Source organism: Prionailurus viverrinus, chromosome B3 (genome assembly GCF_022837055.1).
Source record: "Prionailurus viverrinus isolate Anna chromosome B3, UM_Priviv_1.0, whole genome shotgun sequence".
NCBI classification, from domain to species: Eukaryota; Metazoa; Chordata; class Mammalia; order Carnivora; family Felidae; genus Prionailurus; species Prionailurus viverrinus.
The window spans coordinates 105,349,417-105,367,405 of NC_062566.1; the positions used below are offsets into that span (position 1 = coordinate 105,349,417).

The following is a 17,989-nucleotide window of genomic DNA, read 5'->3' on the forward strand; positions in this document are numbered from 1 at the left end:
TCCTTGCATACAATTGGATCTGACAGATGTACCCATCCCTTGAGTTAGAGATAAAGGACCACAACTGGCAGCTTCCAGTCTCTTAAATGTCCCAATTTGTAGTCACAAAGCAATTGGCATGAAGTTAAATATCTGTGTCTGATGGCATAAGGTTTAGGTTATACACAGATGTGACTAAATTTCACCCAATCCAACTTCTCAGTTTTCTCTTAGGCCACATGTTCAGTGGGCCAAGGCCTATCTGTAGCGTAAGAATGCAGGCTGGGCAGCCGTTGTTCGAGAACTCCATATTTGAAGGGAATATTTACTCCATGCCATATTTACTGCCTGATCTCAGGGACGAGCTCAAAGTCAGAACCCCTTCAAAGTTCTGCCAAACACACATCAGCACAGTGTGTGCTCAAGTGGCCTTGTTCATCTTCAGTTTGGGGTTCTTAACACTGTCAATCACTCCTTTACCTGCATAGATTCGTTTGGAGGCCACCCTCACACTTGAGGGCTTTTTTCTGGAAGAAAAACGTAAGTTTTCAAGTTGCCCTTTTATTATCCCATATGCCAGATGTTTCCAGTAGAACAATGAAAATAAAATTATATAAATCACATGCAGTCACAGGTGCCTTCAAATGCTCCCGCACAACACTCAACACAAAGAATCCAGCTTTCGTGCTGCTAGCATAACCTCAACCAACTAAACTATCTCTCTTACCTAAAACTACCTCTAAACTCTTCATTCAGGCTGTTCACCAGTATTTGGCTCCCTCCTTCCTGGCACATGGTAGGATTATACTTCTGACCCTGTTGAACCTAGCAAGGGTACGTGACTTGCTTTGGTCAACAAATGCGAGCAGAAATGTCACCTTGAGAAGGAAGTTTTAGGAGCCAATGCCACTTGACCACATTAATTTCTTCCTCTGCCAAGGTGATCATCAATGTTCTCAATGTGGCTGCTCCACCAGTCTAGCTCCCTGAATGAGCATGACAAAAATATGCAAAATAGATAACAATGCGAGCAAGAAATATACGTGTTACTTTAAATAATTGAAGTTTGGGAGTTGTTTGTTATGGCAACACAGCCTAGGAAAAAACTATCAGGATCCTGAACACTATGGTGAATGTTACTATAATCCAAAACAGAAGAAATTTGCAGCTATATCTGTTACACTGCAGCATATATATGTGTATGTAAAATTATATATATATATATATATATATACACACACTATAATGCTACATATTCTATACGATATATTATTACATTATATATATTATAGTTAGCCGCCAATTAAAGTAGACTTCTCTCCCATCTCCTCCATAAAATAACAAAAAAAACTCCCCAAATCAATTGGATGATCTAAATTGCTTGAAAATAAGTGCTCACGAATCTCAAAGAAACCAATTCCCCCATAAAAAAAAGTACTTGATCCATTTGTCAAAATCATTTGCAGAGTTCCACGTCTTCTCTAAGACCAAGTACATTAATCAAACACAGGGCTTCAAAGGGGCTTCATTCTGAGCAACCCGATAGACAAATAAATTAGCTGCCAATGGCTCCTTTATAATGGAAGAGAGCCAAGCTGACCCAAGGGGAAAGGAGTAAATCACAGAGGGAACCTTCCAAGCAAAAGCAGCATTTGGGGACCCGAAGCAAACCAATAAAGCCTTCCCATATACTCTTGTTTCCAAGAGTGTGAGCCAAGCACATGTGTGTTTATTCGCTAATAAGAAGATGCAAACGTCTCACATCTGGTTGATTTCTTAGGTGCTACAACCATAAAGATGTCTGTGTCTGGAATACCCGCTGGAGCGTTGTGCTCAAATGTGGCAGCTCATAAACCTGATCGCACACATCATAGCTATGATCCATAAGAAGGTTTCCCTCTGAAACAATGCACTTCTGGAAGGTTTTCTTCTCTGTCGCCGGGATGAAATTCTTGAGGTTTCTCCTGTAGGTACGTGAAGAACTGTCCATTTTTAATTTGCAGAGCTTTTCACTGGTGACTCAGTGAGGGATGATGTCATATGTTATCCCACAACGGCTGGTGTGGTTCTCTCTGCTCACTTAAACCATTCCCTCTGTTTCTGTGGCAGACAGCGCTCTCCAGTTTCCATCTTTCGTCAGCTTCTTCCCAGCCAGCCCCAGGCAAACAGCCTCCCCAGCAGCAGATGAAACAGGAAGTCTGACAGCTTGAGTCTGCAGTGGGACCCCTAGTGTTTTCCCCGCTCCATGCCCTGGCCGCGTTCCCCGCAAGTACAAACACACACACACAGAGCTCCCATTGTTGCAGCCTTCCCCAGCCCACTGAGCCTAATATGGAATGCAGCAGGAAACCCATGATTTCCTGATACTCCGCAAGCTGGAGGAAGCAAGGGGAAAACTCCATTAAAAAGCCCAGCTTTCCTCCATGTTAGATGTAAAGTGGAAAGGGGGGTGGGGGGGGTAGATTAGCAGAACTGAAGCCGTCTGGAAGAGCACAGCGAAACCCTCGGGCTGTTGAAATTTCTAGACTGCCAGGAAGCCCCTAGAATTCAGAGAAAATGAGGGTTTCTTAACTCAAACTGTAGGGAAAGGGGACACGTGCTTTTAATCGTTCTCCCCAACGTGCGCCACCTTTCTTGGCCAGTATGGTAAGCACGAGGGCAGGTGCCGGCCGCCTGGGACAGGTCTGTGGAATCCAAGGCAACCTAAGGAAGGCAGCGTGATCTGGAGCCTGCCACTCGCTTCCCGCGCTCCATGGGCTCTGGGAGAGGCAGGAGAAGGAACAGCAGCTGCAGGGTCACAGCAGCTGGAGCCGCCAGGATGAACTGCGAGGAGGGAGATGACAGCGGCTGCGGCTGCAGGAGCACGGAGGAGAAGAAGATGTTGAAGTGCGTGGTGGTGGGCGACGGCGCCGTGGGGAAGACCTGCCTGCTCATGAGCTACGCCAACGACGCCTTCCCAGAGGAATATGTGCCCACTGTGTTCGACCACTATGCAGGTAAGAGGAGGGGGGGGGGGGGGGGGGGAGCCTGTCCCTGCACACGCGGGGAAGATGCGGGCGGCGACACCCCAACCGCAGAGGGGCCTGCTTGATTTCCAGGGGCACTGATGGGCGCGGGCCCGGCGGTGGCCCCACAGCGGGGCGGAACCCACGGCCGAGGGCTTTGCTGCAACTCTTAGGACACTTTGTGCATCCCTTCGTATCCAAAACTTTTCCCCCCACTTCAATCAAATGAGCAACACTGGGAAACTAACCCTGAACTGCTCCTCCAGGCTTTGGAGCGGGAGATCTTACTCAACGTTGGCCTGAAGAGTTAATAACTTGTTATGTTATGTGAACGTTCTAAAATGTAGTGCAATCGCAACACAACTTTTTCACGAAAGAAAGAAAGAAAGAAAGAAAGAAAGAAAGAAAGAAAAGAAAAACGTAGGCTACTGTAAACTTGAAGAATTTCATGAACTTGCTTTTGAGAAACAAGATTTGTTTTGGAAATTAAGAGAAAAAGTAAGAAAATGGAAAAATTGAGATCAGTTAGCACACTGACAAGTACACCTACAAACTTTAGAACATTCAAAAACAAAAAACAAAACCGATGAAGTTGTGGCTACAGTATTTTAACTGTCATGCCTTAAAATGTTTTGTGTCCGATTTGATTGAAAAAAGAAAGTTACCACTAACCACACAACTGGTGAGAGAGGTATTTTTGCCACTTTTCATATGTTTACCTCATGCCATTTCATAAATGAAATGGTAAGATTAACAAACATTAGAACACACATTTTTCTAATGAATTCATTTGGTGATGTACTATTATACTTTTATGTCCCTAGGGTTATAGATGGGGGGAGTATTAAAAGATTTTAAATATCTATTAGGCAATCTGTATCTTGAATTAAAAGAAACATCTTTAATGAATATGTTTTTAAAGTAAAAATGAAGATAAAAATAAAATTTGAATCATTTTAAAGTATATCCAGAAAGGATCAAATCGGACACAAAATATTTGAAGGCATGACAGTTAAAATACTGTAGCCACAACTTAACTGTTTGGTGTTTTGTTTTGTTTTGTTTTTAATGTTCTAAAGTCTGTAGGTGTATTTGTCAATGTGATAACTGATCTCAATTTTTCTGTTTTCTTTTTCTCTTAATTTCCAAAACAAATCTTATTGTTTCTCAAAAGCAAGTTCATGAAATTCTTCAAGTTTACAGTAGTCTAATTTTACAACTTTTTTCAACAGAGTGATCAGGTTGGTGAGTTATCAAAGATTTGAGATTTCACAAGAGGAAAATTTCCCTTCCTTCACCTTGGCTTTGGGTCAGGTTCAGCAGGGGGGAAGTGACACAGGAAACCTGTGTGAATGTTGGCTTTGCTATGCGGCCATTTGGAATCCTCTTTCTAGAGGAAGTAGCTTCTTTTCCACAGCTAAACAATCACCTAAGTCCCACCCTTCGCCTATATTTACATGATTTATGACAATACTACATAGCAGATAGAGAATCACAGTGAAAATAGTATCCACTTCCCAGAAGGTTTTTCTATATTTGTAAAAATTAAGAGCAAATTTTCATGCTGATTCCCTTAAGTTTTTCTGAAAATATGACTATGCCAAGAGAAGAACACTTTAATGAGAACAGAATAAAGAGAACAGGAAAACTTTTATGCGGAGAAAAAAGAAACTAGTAAAATTAAGAGGTCTGGGACTTAACTAAGTTACTAAGATGTGAACTTCTTAGCAAAGGTTTTTTTTATTCGACACCCTCTTTCTGCCAGGAAAGAAAAACTGGCTGGTACCTAATTTCAACAACTTTTAGATCAAAGGAAGGGCCCAAAATATACTAAAGGGAGAGGCTAAAGTGCTTTTGAAAATGATGCATCCTGATCCCCATCTATTGGTTGAACTAATTATCAGTCCAGTATAAGGAAGAAAGAAGACAAAACCAACTTTAGAGATAAAGTCAATTTATAAAAAAAATATTAGAGATCAAGCAAAGGCTGAACTACCACCAGTTTCCACTAGGACCAAGTTATTTTATATTTCAATTGTGTATATACTTACTGCTATGTGAGCATCAAAGCATCTTTTTTCTTTTTTTTTAATTTACATCCAAGTTAGTTAGCATATAGTGCAACAATGATTTCAGGAGTAGATTCCAGTGACTCATCCCCCTGTGTATAACACCCAGTTGAACATCAAAGCATCTTAAAGATTTTGGCTACTCTATGATTTCACCTCTCAGGAAATCACGGTCACTTTACCCAAAGCCATACTTTGCACGTAGTAGACATTCCCAAACACTGTTACTTTGATTTACACTCTGTACCTTTCTAGGTACACAATCATCGCACAGGCTTTCAGTTAGGTTATAAAGGAAATGAAGACATGAGCCTCATACATCTAGGGTCACAATGAAGTGAACATTTCCATTCATAAAGAAGTCTTCCCCATCATAAAGACACACTCCTTTTACCACTGCCCTTCCCATATATGAGCTAATTGAATGTAAATCCTTATGCAGTTACATGAAAACCTTCAGTCAATTGTCAAAGAACTAGTGCTGTCTTCCCCATGTGGAAAAGCATCCAGTACCCTGTCCCTGGGTCCTACTGGCCCATTCTGAAAGGACAAGCAGCAACTGAATTACCGAGTCTTTAAAATACTGCAGTTTAAGGGACACCTGGGTGGCTTAGCTGGTTAAGCGTCCAACTCTTGATTTCGGCTCAGGTCATGATCTTAGGGTTGGTAAGTTCGAGTCCCATGTCCCAGTGCAGAGCCTGATTGGGATTCTTTCTCTCTCTGTCTCTCCCTGCCTCTCTGCCCCTTCCCTGTTCATGTGCGTTCTCTCTCTCTCCCTCTCCCTCTCTCTCTCTGTCTCTCTCGCTCTCTCAAAATAAATAAACTTAAAAAACAAAAAAAAAGTAAAGAGAAGAAAAACGCAGTTCAAGTCAAAGAGAGCCTGTCCCTTGAAGATTTTTCCATAACAGTGGCCCATCCCAGGAAAGTGGAGATATAACAAGAAGGGTATGAAGCATACCACTCAGGATGGCGGGCGTTGAAGCCAGACAGCCCACTTCCAACACTGGCACTGCCATTGGGGTGTGGCCTTGAACAAGTTATTTAACCTTTCTGTGCCTTAATTATCACAAATGGACAAAAAAAGGACCATAAAGGCATTAGGAGTGTTGGTGAGGCAAAATAAATAATACATGCGAAGTTCTTAGAACAGTGCTTCACACATGATAAGTGTTAGGTACCTAGAAGCTACTATTATTAAGAATAAGTTCTCGGGGCACCTGGGTGGCTCAGTCGGTTGAGCGTCCGTCTTCAGCTCAAGTCATGATCTCATAATCTGTGAGTTCGAGCCCCGCATCAAGCTCTGTGCTGATAGGCTCCGAGCTATGGAGCCTGCTTTGGATTCTGTGTCTCCCTCTCTCTCTGCCCCTCCCCTGCTCATGCTCTGTCTCTCTCTGTCTCAAAAATAAATAAAGTTATTAAAAAAAAAAAGAAAGAATAAGTTTTCTACACTTGCACACAGTTATGAAAGGAAATTAAAATGTAACTAAGAGGTAAAGACTCCAACAAAGAAAACTATAATTCTAGTGGTATTCGTCAAATGGAGTAGGATGTGATAAATGCATGTGTTGTCTTATAATACAGTTATCACATGTATTGATACTTGACAAATATGCATGGAGTAATAGTAGCGGGATATTAAATTGGGAGGGGAAATCTCAGTTTTGCATGAGTCCTTATGAAAAAAGTTAACAACCAGATAGAAAAAAAAAATTTTTTTTACGTCTTCTGAATCTTAGTTATTTTCCCTCCACCCAAATGTACGTCTCCTCCAGGCATCTTTTCTTGACTGCATAAGGAGAGCTCCTTGTTCCATCTTCAACCTATCTCCAGAAATGTGTTTACTTTGTAGAAGATGAACGACTTCAACCATGTAGAGCAATTTGTCTGTTTCCTTGTGTTTCCCACTTCCACCGTGCTCTGAGCTCCTGAGACAGAGTAGTGTCTTGCCAAATCCCACGGTCAGTTCTCAGTCATCATCTACTGGATGGCTTGGAGGCTTTTTTTTATGGCTAATTACTATCTCTCTGCTTGGTTTCTGGGATAACAGGTTCTCCTGGCTTTTATTCCCCTCACTTGGCAAATCTCTGTCCATCTCCTCTGCCGCCTGCCCCATCTCCTCCCCCCCATTATATGTTGGCACACCTCAGCGTTTGGTCCCTCAGTTCCCTTCCCTATTTTGCTCATGCCTAAGTTGGTTGTATCCAGTCTCATGGCTTTGAATATTATTTATATGCCACCGACTCCCCAGTTTATATCTCTGGCCCTGAGACTCAGATTTATATATCCAGCTGCCCATTTGGATATACAATAACATCTAATTTCTCAAACTGTTAAAACAAAATTCTTTAACTCCTCCCATCTATTTCTCCCCTAGTCTTCCCCGTGCAAGTACACGACCACTACCTTCCACCCAGTTGCTTAGAACAAAAACTTTGGTATTACACTTGACTCCTTTCATCCTACGACAATACTCCCCACCCTCTCCTTTCAAACCGTTTGTTATTACTCTGTTACTACTGTTATTACTTTGTTACTACTGCCGATCAGCGCAACATTCAAAATACATCTGAAGCGCCATCACTTCTCGCCACCTACATTGCTTCACTCTTGTCCAACTCACCTCATTTCTCATCTAAGCTAGTGTGCTCACCTCTCACTTCCCTGCTTCCAAACTTGCCCTCCTCTCGTCGGTTCCCCATACAGCCAGAACGGGGGCTATCCATGGCCCAAATCCTCCAATCCCTTCACACTCAGACCCCATCAGTTATCATGGTCTACAAGGCACTCCATGACGTGGTCCCTGTTACCACCACACTCTCCTCTTCAGTATTTCTGCTCTAGCCACACTAGCCATCTTGGCATCCCTCAAACACACCAATATCCCACTTTCCTTAAAGACCTCACACTTGCCCTTCCCCCAGCCTAACACTATTCCCCCAGATCCTCTTCAGCTTCAATTGACCACATTATTGAACACATTCACACACAAACATACACACACACACACACACACACACACACACACATACACACAGTCGCTCTTTAACCAATTATCCTGCTACATCTTTATTCATAACATTTCACACCACCTGGCATCACCCTTACATTTATTTGGTTGCCGTTTTTATCCCACACTGGAATGTAAACTCCATGAGGGCAAGGACTTTGTCTTGTTCACTGCTCTGTCTCCAGCTTTTAAAGCAGAGCCCAACATACAGTAGATTCTCAATAGATAGTTATTGCATAAGTGAATTAGTATGTCTTAGTCATCTTTGTCCCTCCAGTGCCTAGGTAATTTCTGAATTTCAATTCAGCCATTGAAACGTGGCTGAATAAACGAATAAACTGCTTGTCCGATCTTTAGGAATGAACGTGTTTGGAAATTAATTACATTTATTCTATTTTTGAACTATTTTGTTCACACTTTAAGTATCATTTTATCTCTACTGGAATTGTAACATAGCGTTGAGTTTTCTTGACCTAAGTGGCCATTGTCACAGCTGTTGAATAATGTAACTCTGCAATGTGTACATTTCATTTGGAAGCAGATGAGCTGAAAATTGTTCCATATGCCTTATAGTTAAAAGTCTACCTAAATTTTGGGTGGCTCCCTCCAAGACTTATTGTTCTTATATACAGAACATGTTTCAGAGTAACCCCAAGTTCAACTAAGGGCTAGGACTAAAAATTGGGAGCAGTGGGATGAAGGTAGGTAGGACCACTCATACTTTCTACAAGTGAGCCTGAGAAACATCTCTGGGCCTTGCTTCCTACTCCCTTCTAGGATGACTCAAGAATTCCTAACAACATTGAGAGCTTTCACAGCTCACCATGGAACAATCACATTTCTTCTTCCCTCATATCTTTATCTTATCTTGAACTTTGAGTTTTGCAACAGACCGCACCCTCCCTCCCCCCCCCCCCCCGCCCTCACTGGTAAATTATTATCAAGTGATGTTTCACATAACATATGACATAGGGATAACACCTCCATTTTGCATTTAGTTAGATTGTATGTTGAGTTAGATTATGTCCATGGTTTGTATGTTTATCTACATGGGTGTGTCAAGTAAGCCTGATCGGGTTGAAGCCTGTGCACGGTGTACCTCATTCACCATTTCCATCATCCTCTGGCTTAGAATTGATTTTGTCTGTGGCTCTTTCTTCTGTCGCCCACCCCTCCTAGAGTTTGTCAAAAACTACCTGTGTTTCAAGACTCATTTTTGAAGTCACTATTTCCAAATCCAGGCACCTATGCAGGAAATTAACATGATTTATGGAAAGAAGGGAAAATCTCATTGCTCTATCAGCTGAGTAAGATGTAAAAGAAAGTTGTTTTCACAGAGAGCTGGAAGTCCAGTCTAATTTTTCCACAAATTAAATGGTGATCAGTCCAAGATAGACTCAATCACCACCTGGCCTTAATAGCCAGATCAAGAGGGGAAGCTATGTCCAATCCACAGAGGGGCAGGAAGGAATAACATAAAATAATAGAAAGTGAATGAAAGCAAAGCCCCAGGCCTATAAAGGTTTGTGACATAGTTCTGCCCATTTGTGAATGTTTACTCAGGAGTTTCTCTTTTGTTTTTTCTGAAGACACCTGAGAGTCTCTAGAGAACGGATGAGATTCATTCTCTGTAAGCCAAAAGGAAGCCTGAAACAACTCTCATGGGACTATGAAATGAATTACCAGGATTTTAACCTTAGATGAAAATATAAAAGAAGTTTGTGTAAGAGGAGACATGAATGGACCAGTGGAATCACTCACTCTGTTCCTTCTAAATGCAGTGATGCTCAAAAACATGAAGTCTTGGGGCGCCTGGGTGGCTAAGTCAGTTGAGCAGCCGACTCTTGCTTTCGGCTCAGGTTATGATCTCACAGTTCCTGAGATTGAGCCCCAAGCTTGTTTCTGCACTGACAGCACAGAGTCTGCCTGGGATTCTCTCTCTCTCTCTCTCTCTCTGCCCCCACTTGTGCTCACTTGTGCTGTCTCCCTCTCTGTCAACATAAATAAATAAATGTAGAAAAAACCCCCACAAAGTCTTATAGATATCCAACCCCCCAAGGTCTTTTTTTGAGGTGGTGTAATGTATAGCTGATGCTTTTTCTGGACCCTTGGAGGCCACACCAAAGGCGCAGTGGCAGGAATTATACAGACAGTTCCTCCCGCAGTCTACACTGAGATGCTTATGAAAGCAAGCACATTCAGAGGCTTCAAGGGTGCAAATTACACTCCGAAAGGCAAAGCATGCTGCAGAGATGGTCAATTATGAGCCGCATGCTCTTTGGCATAAGAAAAGATAGAAAAGGGATAAAGAAAATTAAGTTTCTGTGACCCAAGAAAAACCATGCCCTCAGCATTGGACACCACATCTGCCATTCCCAGCCCTCCCGCATTCCAGTTTTAGCTGGCAACAAGCCAAGGAGGGAGACCAGTCCAGGCTTCAGCAGACAGGCTCCCTGTGACCAAGACATTTCGTTCCACATAGCCTGGCCTCACTCCCCTCACTTCCAGGCTAGGAAACCCTTCATAAATTTTACTACCTACCTGCCCATTGAGGTTGGGCTTCAGGTAAACGGTATTTTATTTCTGGAATAGCTTTTCCAAAATCTGCCATTTCTCCCACTTCATGTGGGCCAAATAGCGAATTTGGCTCCGGGATGGCCCAGCACATTGGACGTTTATGTTTTGGAGACACTTAGCCTGTTTTACAAAGGCAGCATGAAGGTGGGTGACAAATATAAGGCCTCTCGGGAACGGACAGGAAAGAAAAGTCAACAGAAACAGTCTCCCTTATCAATCCTGACCACAAGATTGCAAGGGTCTATGATGGAGGCTCTGTCCTTGGTGTAAGGATACCACTTCTGATATTATGCTGAAAATTGACTTCCCCACGCACAGAAATCCATGGCACCCCTTAGGTGAGTCAGCAGAATCCCAACAGTTAACTCTCTGGCCGTAACGCAGTCAGGATAATTCCATCATGAATTCAACAGAGACCAACTGTGAGTCACAGAGTGGCCTGGCACTGTTCCTGAAAGCTCTGAAGTCTACCAGCTTCTTGGAAGTGTCCAATTTTCATGAAACAAAAGGACCTGATTCCTGTGTATTCGCTCAGTTTCATCTTGGTTGTGAAATACAGCTTTTATTTCTGGCACTCTTCATTCCCAGGGTGAGCATGAATCTCATTATGGCCATGTGTGACCCAACAAGAAGGGTGGTAGTGTTATTTATGAAACTGAAATGCCACTAGTATATGTATTAACAACAATAACAGTCGCTATGCACTTCCATAGTCTTTGCTATGATTCAGGCATATGTGGGATATTTTCACACATCAGTTTATTGCTTCCTCACAATGACCCTGGGAGGTGTATTATTTTCCCGATTTTACTGATGAGGAAATCCAGGCATGGAGACACTAACCAATTTTCCCAAAGTTGAATGACTTGTAATGGAGGAAGTGGAGGTCATGAAGCAGTAAACAAACAACACAGGCAGTGTAGAGTTCGGTAGCTAATAACATCAATCTAAAAGCCACTGTTAGGGTATGCTAACCCAAAGATGTAAGGGATTAACACCGTGGCAGGATGTTTCTTGCTAATGTGATGGTCCTGGGCAAGTAATTCAAGTCAGTAAGGCTGCTTTCCTCTGTTTAGTCATTTAGACACCCAGGCTCCATCCATCTTGTGACCCTGCCATCCCTTGGGATCTCATCGCTATCTGCATCCAACCAGCCTAATGAGAAAGAACATGGACAGACTCAGTGGAAAGTTTTCTGGGCCAAGACTGGAAGTGACAGACATCATTTCCAGTCACACTCCATAGGCCTTGTAACTTGGTCACCGGGTCACACTTCAGGCTGAAAGAGGCTGGGCTATGAAGCCTTTCCTACATGCCCAAGAGCAGAAAGAATAGATTTCGGTAGAAACCAGCTATCTCCACTTGTATCAGCCTCTCCATCCACGAAATATCCTTTCACACTGTTTCCCACACGTAAAACAAGCTTGCCCTTTTCCAAAGAAGGACTCCCAGAGTCCCACGCTGTCACTGCACCAGGTCAAAGCCCAGTGTTTGCGGATGATACACAACTCTTTTTTTTTTTTTCACAGCTCTTTGCATTTGATGGAGATGTGGCTCCTTGTGGTCCAATAGAAATTCAGTATCTGTCCCATTTATACAATCACCCCTTAAACAATGGTGGAACAGGGATGAAATAACCAAAATATTCAAAACCCCTTCAAAAAAGGAAAAAATGGCAGCGGGTGGGAGGGTGCCTGGGTGGCTCAGTCGGTTAAGCATCTGACTTCAGCTCAGGTCATGATCTCATGATTTGTGAGTTTGAGTCCCGCATCGGACTCTGTGCTAACAGCTCAGAGCCTAGAGCCTGCTTCAGATTCTGTGTCTCTCTCTCTCCTCTCTCTCTCTCTCTCTCTCTCAAAAATAAACATTTTTTAAAAAGGGGAAAAAGAAAAGGAAAAAATGGGAGGCACATAGCAATAACAGAATCCTGATGGCAAACATTGGGAAGACTCCCTGTGCTGGCAGTGGAAGAAGTTTCTTGAATTGACCCTGATGCTATTCTCCAGGAGGAATTCCTTCATCCCTCAGTCTCCGCTTTTCCTGGCTCAGGTCTGGGAGGTTCTTCTTCCTTATCCATTGTCCTCTGTGATACACATCTGAATTAGACCTTTAGGCGCATGTGTTTCTTGGGGACTGTAACACTTTCACAGCCTGCTTCTTGCTTGTACAGTTTTGGGGGGCTCAGTGTTGTTTCACAGCTGTAAGCATATCTAGTCCACGTTTGGCATTTCTTTGGACATACAACTCTTTCAAAAATTTACCAGGTTTCTGGTAATTTCCGTGTACCAGTAACCATACCCAAGACCAAAGTATGTCTTTCTTAGATGTAATTCTTAAACAGTCTTCATTTGTCTGCTTCTGGTAGCCAATGCTCTTTTTTCTCAAATTAACAATAGCTACTGGGAGGCCATATGAAGCAGCAGGCTTAGATGCAAGGGACCTGATCTTTGACACATAGCTGATTCTCTTGCTTAAACAGAGAAATGGACATTTATGGCTCAAATCCTTTTTTTTTAACGTTTACTTTTGAGAGAGCGCAAGCAGGGGAGAGGCAAGGGGAGGGGTGTACATTGGGAAGACCCTCTGTGCTGGCAGTGAAAGAAGTTTGCACCCTCTGTAGAGGATCCAAAGCAGATGTCGCTCTGACAGCAGCGAGCCCCATGTGGGACTCGAGCTCATGAACCAGAAGATCATTAACTGAGCCAAAGTCAGACACTCAACTGACTGAGCCACCCAGGTGCCCCCAAATCCTTTTTGAATTGTATCTTCTATTTGTGGAATCCAAAAATAATCGATTTTACTCGAGGGGCTCTGTAAGTCCATTAATATTTGTGTTCTATCAAACTCTGCTTAAAAAAAAACAACCAATGCAGTTCTTTTCTTTCTTGTGACACCTTGCTAAACACAGTAACAATTAACATACAAGAACGTTTTGGTTTTTCCCAATTTTTTCTTCACATGCTACAAACTCTGTAGGAACTGTTCACCTTCCAGGCTTCACAGACAATAGTTTTTCAAAAATACAGTTTTGCCACAGGATAACTTAGATCTCTGTCTTTCCAGCCTATCCTGTTTTCTTACCACCTTAACAGCTCAGCCAACAGCACACTATTTTAGGTTTTTGTAATGATGACACCACACTCAATAGACTAGGCTGCTGTAACAAACAGACCCAAACATCAAATGATTCAAACTATGAGAATTCTGTGTCTTGCTCAGATAGCAGATTGGGCAAGTGTTCAGGTTGATGAGATGGTTCTGCTCCATGGCTCCATTAAGGATTAACTTTTTTCTGTCTTGTGACTCTGCTGGTACCCAGAATACGGAGGAGTGAAGGCAAGGAGTGGCGGTGTGGGCCAGATCCACAAGTGGAATGCGCCACTTCTGTTCACATCTCATTGGAGAGAAGCCAAACCCTCGGCCACACATTATTACGAGAGAGGTTAGCATTATGCCCAAAGAAAAAGTGAGCAGATGCTAATGGACACTTAGTAATCTTTGCCATAATCACGAAGTTGACATTTCTCGCATCAACTACAATAGGCTGGGCGCCTGGGGGGCTCAATCAGTTAAGCATCTGACTCTTGATTTCATTTCAACCCAGGTCACGATCTCATGGTTCGTGAGTTTGAGCCCTGCGTCAAGCTCTGTGTGGACATCAGGGAGCCTGCTTGGAATTCTCTCTCCCTCCCTCTCTCTCTGCCCCTCCCCTGCTTGTGCATGCCCTCTCTCTCTCTCTCTCTCTCAAAATTAAAAAAAAAAATACTTTAAGTAAAAAAATACATGGGGCGCTTGGGTAGCTCCGTCGGTTGAGCGTCCGACTCTCGGTTTCGGCTCAGGTCATGATCTCACCGGTTTGTGGGTTCGAGCCCCACCTCAGGCTCTGTGCTGACAGTGCAGAGCCTGCTTGGGACTCTCTCTCTCCCTCTCTCTCTGCCCCTCCCCCCCAAACAGTAAATAAAGTTAAAAAAAAAATTTTTTAAATACAGTAGACCCACATGAACAATATGAATTGCCCTAAGCACCATATTTAATTAGGTGTTTATTCAGCTACAGATGACATACCTGTATTTCCCAAACATACCTGCTCATCGGAAAAACCTGCTTGTTGAAAATGCAGATTCTTTAGTCCATGCCATAGTTTTAGTCTGCTGTATGAGACCCACTGAGAGAAAGAGCTGTCGATATAAATTTCAACAAGCATCCTAAGTGTTTCTTATTAGATGGACTCTATTAAACTTCCATTTTACAGTTCAAAATCTTTTGGATTTCCTAACTTCATGTAGTTCAATCTAATGTAATTTAGCAAGTTCAGAAAACCTTTCTTTATACTGTAAAGATGCCTATAAATCCAGTTTAAGAGGAATAACTCCATGATAATACATCAATCATTAAAAAGCAACTTAAAAATAGATATCCACATATATAATTTCTTGACTTGGGAGTTTCTAACAGGGAAAATTGTGTAAAACAGAAGAGGCCCTTAGAGCCTCTCAGAAACAAGTAGCAAATGCCTAAATGAGGACCAGAGTGTTCTCATCAAAGATATGCCCTAGGAATTCAGGCTGGGGCTCGGAGAGACCCTGGAAGAAAGAGAACGTACAAGGCTGAGAATCAGAAGGGCTGATGGGAGAGGGCTGGGGTGAGGAGGGGAGCCTCCAAGCCCAGAACAGAGATGAGTAGAAATTATAAAACAGCAGAAAGGGGGCTGACTAAGCAAACTGAGGCGCCCCAGCGCCAGCTGCTGGGAGAAAAGCCTGGGCTGTGACTGACGTGGCCCCACAACCGTGAACCTCTGTTCGTAGAGCCTGCTGTCTGTAAACAACCATCAGCCTGGAAGACGTTCAGTGGCCTCATCGAGGGAAAATTAGAGAACACCTCCTCTCATGGGAAGAAGCAAAGGGGTCTTGAAAAACAGGAAGGAGCCTGGGACCCTTGGGGTGGTTTTTGGTGCAGCTCTGCATGTCTTGGACACTATTTATTGTTCTTCCATATCCACCCAGCCCTACGATTATGAAATGAACATAAACATCTGTTTCCCCTTGGCCAATCCTTCTGTTCTTCATGCTTTGACCTACATTTGGGAAAAAGGAGAAAAAACAAAGATGGAAAACCTCCTAAACTGCAATCACTGAGAGTCCAGAAAGGCTACTTCTTGGGCTAGAATCTGGTTCCTGAAAGAGATAGCATGTCAATTATGGGGGAGGCAGAAATTTCAGAACTGGGGCTCAGGCACCCTTCCTGGGTCAACCAGTTGACAAACAGTGCTGCTAGTGGGGACCAAGTCTTCCTTTGGAGTTTCTCCAGCTGTTTTAATACACATTCGTAAGCCAAGCCTCAGAATGCGATTCTCCTCGCCAACAGGGGAGAAATGATGTTCTGTGAGGCCTGAGCAGAATGCAACATAGGGAGCAAAATTGCCTCCAAATCCTTTTGCAATCATGTCTACAGTTGATTAATAAAAACAGCAATTCACTAATGCTATTCAGCTAAGTATGTAATATGTGCCAAGCAAGCCCTGTGTTATTTTGCTATCTTCTTTGGGCCTCACATCATCTCTAGGTAGTGAAAGTCTCCTTTCACCTGGCAGAAAGGATTCCAACCTATCAGCTCGAAGGTTATCTCTTCAGTGAGGCCAAACCACTCTGATTCAATTGGGCTTCCTTTCGAGACCTACTTATTTCCTCTGTAGTTACTATCTCATTTATTTAATTGTCCATTTCTTGTCTCCCTCTAGAATGTACACTTCACAACGGCAAGCTTCCTTCTGTCTTGTTTACTCTATGTCTCAATGCTGGGGAATGAGCCTAGGACACAATAGACACTCAGAAATGTCTACTGAATGATTGCTTGAATGAATGAATGAATGAATGACACCTGAGAGTCTCACAGTGCACTTACACGAAGGTTAGCATTCTGTGTGAATAGTCAGGATAATTTTCTGTGTTGAAATTTGATCCTCTCACATCTTAAAAGGATGTATCCTAAGCATCATAAACATACATTCAGAAATATTGTATTGGCTTCATTTAGAACTTATAAAGCAATTTTATTTTTCTTGGGGAAAAAAAATCCAAAAGATTTTGTTCTAGTCAAATTTCAATCTTGTGAGTTCTAAGTGATTTAACTAGGCAAAAAGTTGTTTTCCTATTTATATAAAGCATTTCTGTTTTATCTCTGTTTTTCAGGATGTTATGTACTAGAGGCAAAAAGAAAAACTTAATTCCTTAAAGTATGTGCTGTTTAACTTTCTTTTCAGATAGGAGATTAGTTATGAGGAAAAACAGTGAGTCGATCATCTCCTAAATGTATAACAGGGGTAAAACTCCTAGGAATTATGATTGATACTTATAAAATGTAATCATTCAGTAGCTAGAAAGTATACTAATTTTCAGCTGATATGCTTGCAAGAAATGCAATGAACATGTTCGTATATATTAATAATGAGGCTTTTTAATGATCTCACAGTTCATGAGATCCAGCCCCACATTGGGCTCTGCACTGACAACACGGAGCCTGCTTGGGATTCTCTCTCTCCCTCTCTCTCTGCCCCTTCCCTGCTCATGTGTGCACTCTGTCTTTCCCAAAGGAAGTAAATAGACCTTTAAAAATATAATGAGGCATTTTATACTTGTCAAAGTGAAAGTTATTAGAAGAAAACTGGCTATGGCCTCTCTCTCTCTCTCTCTCTCTCTCTCTCTCTGTCTCTCTCTCCCCGCCCAAGACTCCTTTCTGCTCATGTTCGATACACATGTACTGTGAGCCCTACATGCATCTTTCCTCAACCAAAATGAATTTTGCATGACACTTGCCATAGTTCAAGCTGGTAAATACGAACCTTAAGAATGTTCAACAGTAAATGTGTTTTTAACCGAACTTTCCAAAAGAGAGGATTAATGTTACATCTTAAGTGTCAACATTAGGCACAAACTTTACTGTAGAGGTTTAATGCTATTCATTCCGTTCATTTACCCTCTTAATAATTCTCCCTATCAAGTCCTTCCTTTTAGATAAACTGAATCCATCAGGCAGCAGATCGAAGCTACTTTCACTCAAGCTCAGCAAAGATGGAAAAATCCTTAGTAGTATCATCCTCAGAATGATGGCTCTTAATGTATTTGAAAGTGGAGGAAATTTTCATATAATACACCCAGCTCTTTCCAGCTCCTTTCAGAGAGACCTGACCTTGTATTTCCCCATTTTTCATGGGTAGCTTCTCACAAATTCAGTTTACATCAATCGCGAATAACTTGCATTTCAAATCCATAGCTGACACACCGTAGCTTTTGTAATGGTTTGGTAGGAATGGAGATCTCACCAAAATAGTTAGGTACAGTCCTAACAGGATATAA

The 17,989-nt window shown here is 42.4% G+C and overlaps 1 protein-coding gene across 1 annotated transcript in view; it reads left to right on the forward strand.

The window, feature by feature from the left end:
* The first annotated feature begins 2,336 nt into the window (after positions 1-2,336).
* RHOJ (ras homolog family member J) overlaps positions 2,337-17,989 on the forward strand; it is an 85,769-nt gene continuing 70,116 nt past the window's right edge. The window contains exon 1 of the mRNA XM_047861357.1: positions 2,337-2,975. Within this exon, the coding sequence (XP_047717313.1) occupies positions 2,732-2,975 (244 nt within the window). The 5' untranslated portion in view covers positions 2,337-2,731. The remainder of the gene's footprint in view (positions 2,976-17,989) is intronic.